Source organism: Mastomys coucha, unplaced genomic scaffold (assembly GCF_008632895.1).
Source record: "Mastomys coucha isolate ucsf_1 unplaced genomic scaffold, UCSF_Mcou_1 pScaffold22, whole genome shotgun sequence".
Lineage (NCBI taxonomy): Eukaryota > Metazoa > Chordata > Mammalia > Rodentia > Muridae > Mastomys > Mastomys coucha.
Window position 1 is genome coordinate 52,320,487 of NW_022196905.1, and position 2,018 is coordinate 52,322,504.

Genomic DNA, 2,018 nt, shown 5'->3' on the forward strand with positions numbered 1-2,018 from the left:
AGCCAAATGACTAGACTTGTTATTTCTGGATTCCCAGTGGGTGTGAATCAAGTTTCATAGTTTTATTAATGTCCATAGCTACCTAATGATAAGTAAACATTAGCTGCTATGATTATTTTCTAGGGCAGAAGACATCAGACTTCCTAGTAGTTTTCAACGGCCCTTTTTGTCAGATCAGAGGGCGTTCCTTCACGGGGGCGGAAGGAAAACTCTTTTTGCCCCTTTAGGCTCTCCGTACTTTTAAGGTTGCAGCTTCCTATATAGCAATCTCTTTTAAGGAGACTCAACAAGAGAGCACCACTTGCATCTATTTCTGCCATCTCTGGAATATAAGGAAGTAGTTTGGATTCGAGCAGAAAGTCAAAAGGCTGCACTTTCTGCCACTGAGCCATTTTATACTTGGGAACATGCTTCTAGAACTCAGCTCATTTTTGAAGGGCATGCTGCTCGGAAGTGTCGTCTTTGCCTTGATCACAGTACAAGGACACTTTAGGATAGGTCACAGAAACGGGATACACCACCACAAGCATCACCACTTGCAAGCTCCTAACAAAGATGTCTTGAAAATGTCAGAGGCTGAACGCCTGGAACTCAGTAACAGCTTCCAAGTGTACTGTATCATTCTTGTAACACCCAGTCATGTGAGTCTGTGGGCTGCAGTTAAGCAGACTTGGATTAAACACTGTGACAAAGCCGAGTTCTTTAGTTCTCAACACGTTAAAGGATTTGAGTCAATTACTGTGAATAGGAATAGCACGTCATTGATGATGATAAAAGCTTACACTTATGCCTTTGAGAAATACAAAGACCAATATAGCTGGTTCTTTCTCACATATCCCAGTACATTTGCTGTTATTGAAAACTTAAAGTATTTTTTGTTAGGAAAAGATCCATCACAACCTTTCTATCTAGGTCACACTGAATACACTGGCAATCTTGACTATGTGACTATGGAGGGAGGGGTTGTCTTAAGTATAGAATCAGTGGAAAGACTCATCAGCTGTTTCAAGATTGCACAAAGATGTCCCAAAGAAGAAAAACTAATTCGGAAGTTTTCTGAAGATCAGCAGCTTGCAATCTTCCTGAGAGAGATGGGAGTGTTTGCAGAAAATGCTGAAGATAGCGAGGGGAAAGATTTATTTAATAAGAAAACTATTGGGAGGCTTATTAAAGAGGCAATGGCTGATTACCCAAACGAGATCGTACAAGGATGCTGTTCTGATGTGGCCATTTCTTTCAGCGGATTGACTCCTAATCAGATGCATGTGATGATGTATGGAGTGTATCGTCTTAGGGCATTTGGACATGGATTCAGTGATGCATTGTATTTTTTACCTACAAATGGTTCTGACAACGATTGAAAAAAGTAATATTTAATAACCACAGATCCCATTCTCATAGCAGCAATAGCATAATGAACTCAGTAGCATGTTTCTTTTCTGGTCCAGTCATATTGTGTCACCCTACATTAAAATTTACTTTATATTATTACATGGGATGTAACATTCCCTTAAAACACCTTTAAAATGTTACATGTGTTATAGAAAAAATGCTTTTGTCTATGTACTTTGGTAATTACAACAGTGTAAATAAAATAAAGGATATTTATATGAATATATTTGTTTTATACAAACTGAATTATAAACCTTAAAATCTATGGTATGCTTTTGCTTATTCACTTTAATATTTATGTTATATATTTATATTCTAAGTTTCTTGGGTTTCTAATATATATAAATACAATTTCATCTAATGAAGCACATTTTGTAAGAAACAAAACAAAAAAACAAACAAACAAAACCTTCACTCAGAAGCATATAGTATCCACTGAACATTCCATTTATCAAATGACACATAACCAATCTACTTTTAAGTTATGTTCTTTTTTAAAATGACAATGCATTTCTGTGACTTACTTGAACATGAACTTAAGCACTAGATGTAGGCTGTTTTGAACAAACACTCAAAAATCACATTATGTAGATTATGTACAAATATTCACATAAAATATTGATGAG

At 36.1% G+C, this 2,018-nt stretch overlaps 1 protein-coding gene across 1 annotated transcript; it reads left to right on the top strand.

Moving 5' to 3' along the window:
- The first annotated feature begins 243 nt into the window (after nt 1-243).
- Nucleotides 244-1,657, top strand: LOC116069600 (C1GALT1-specific chaperone 1-like). The gene has a single exon (XM_031340371.1). It carries the CDS (start codon nt 408-410, stop codon nt 1,359-1,361), a length of 954 nt encoding a protein of 317 aa, XP_031196231.1. The 5' UTR covers nt 244-407; the 3' UTR covers nt 1,362-1,657.
- The last annotated feature ends 361 nt before the right edge of the window (nt 1,658-2,018 follow it).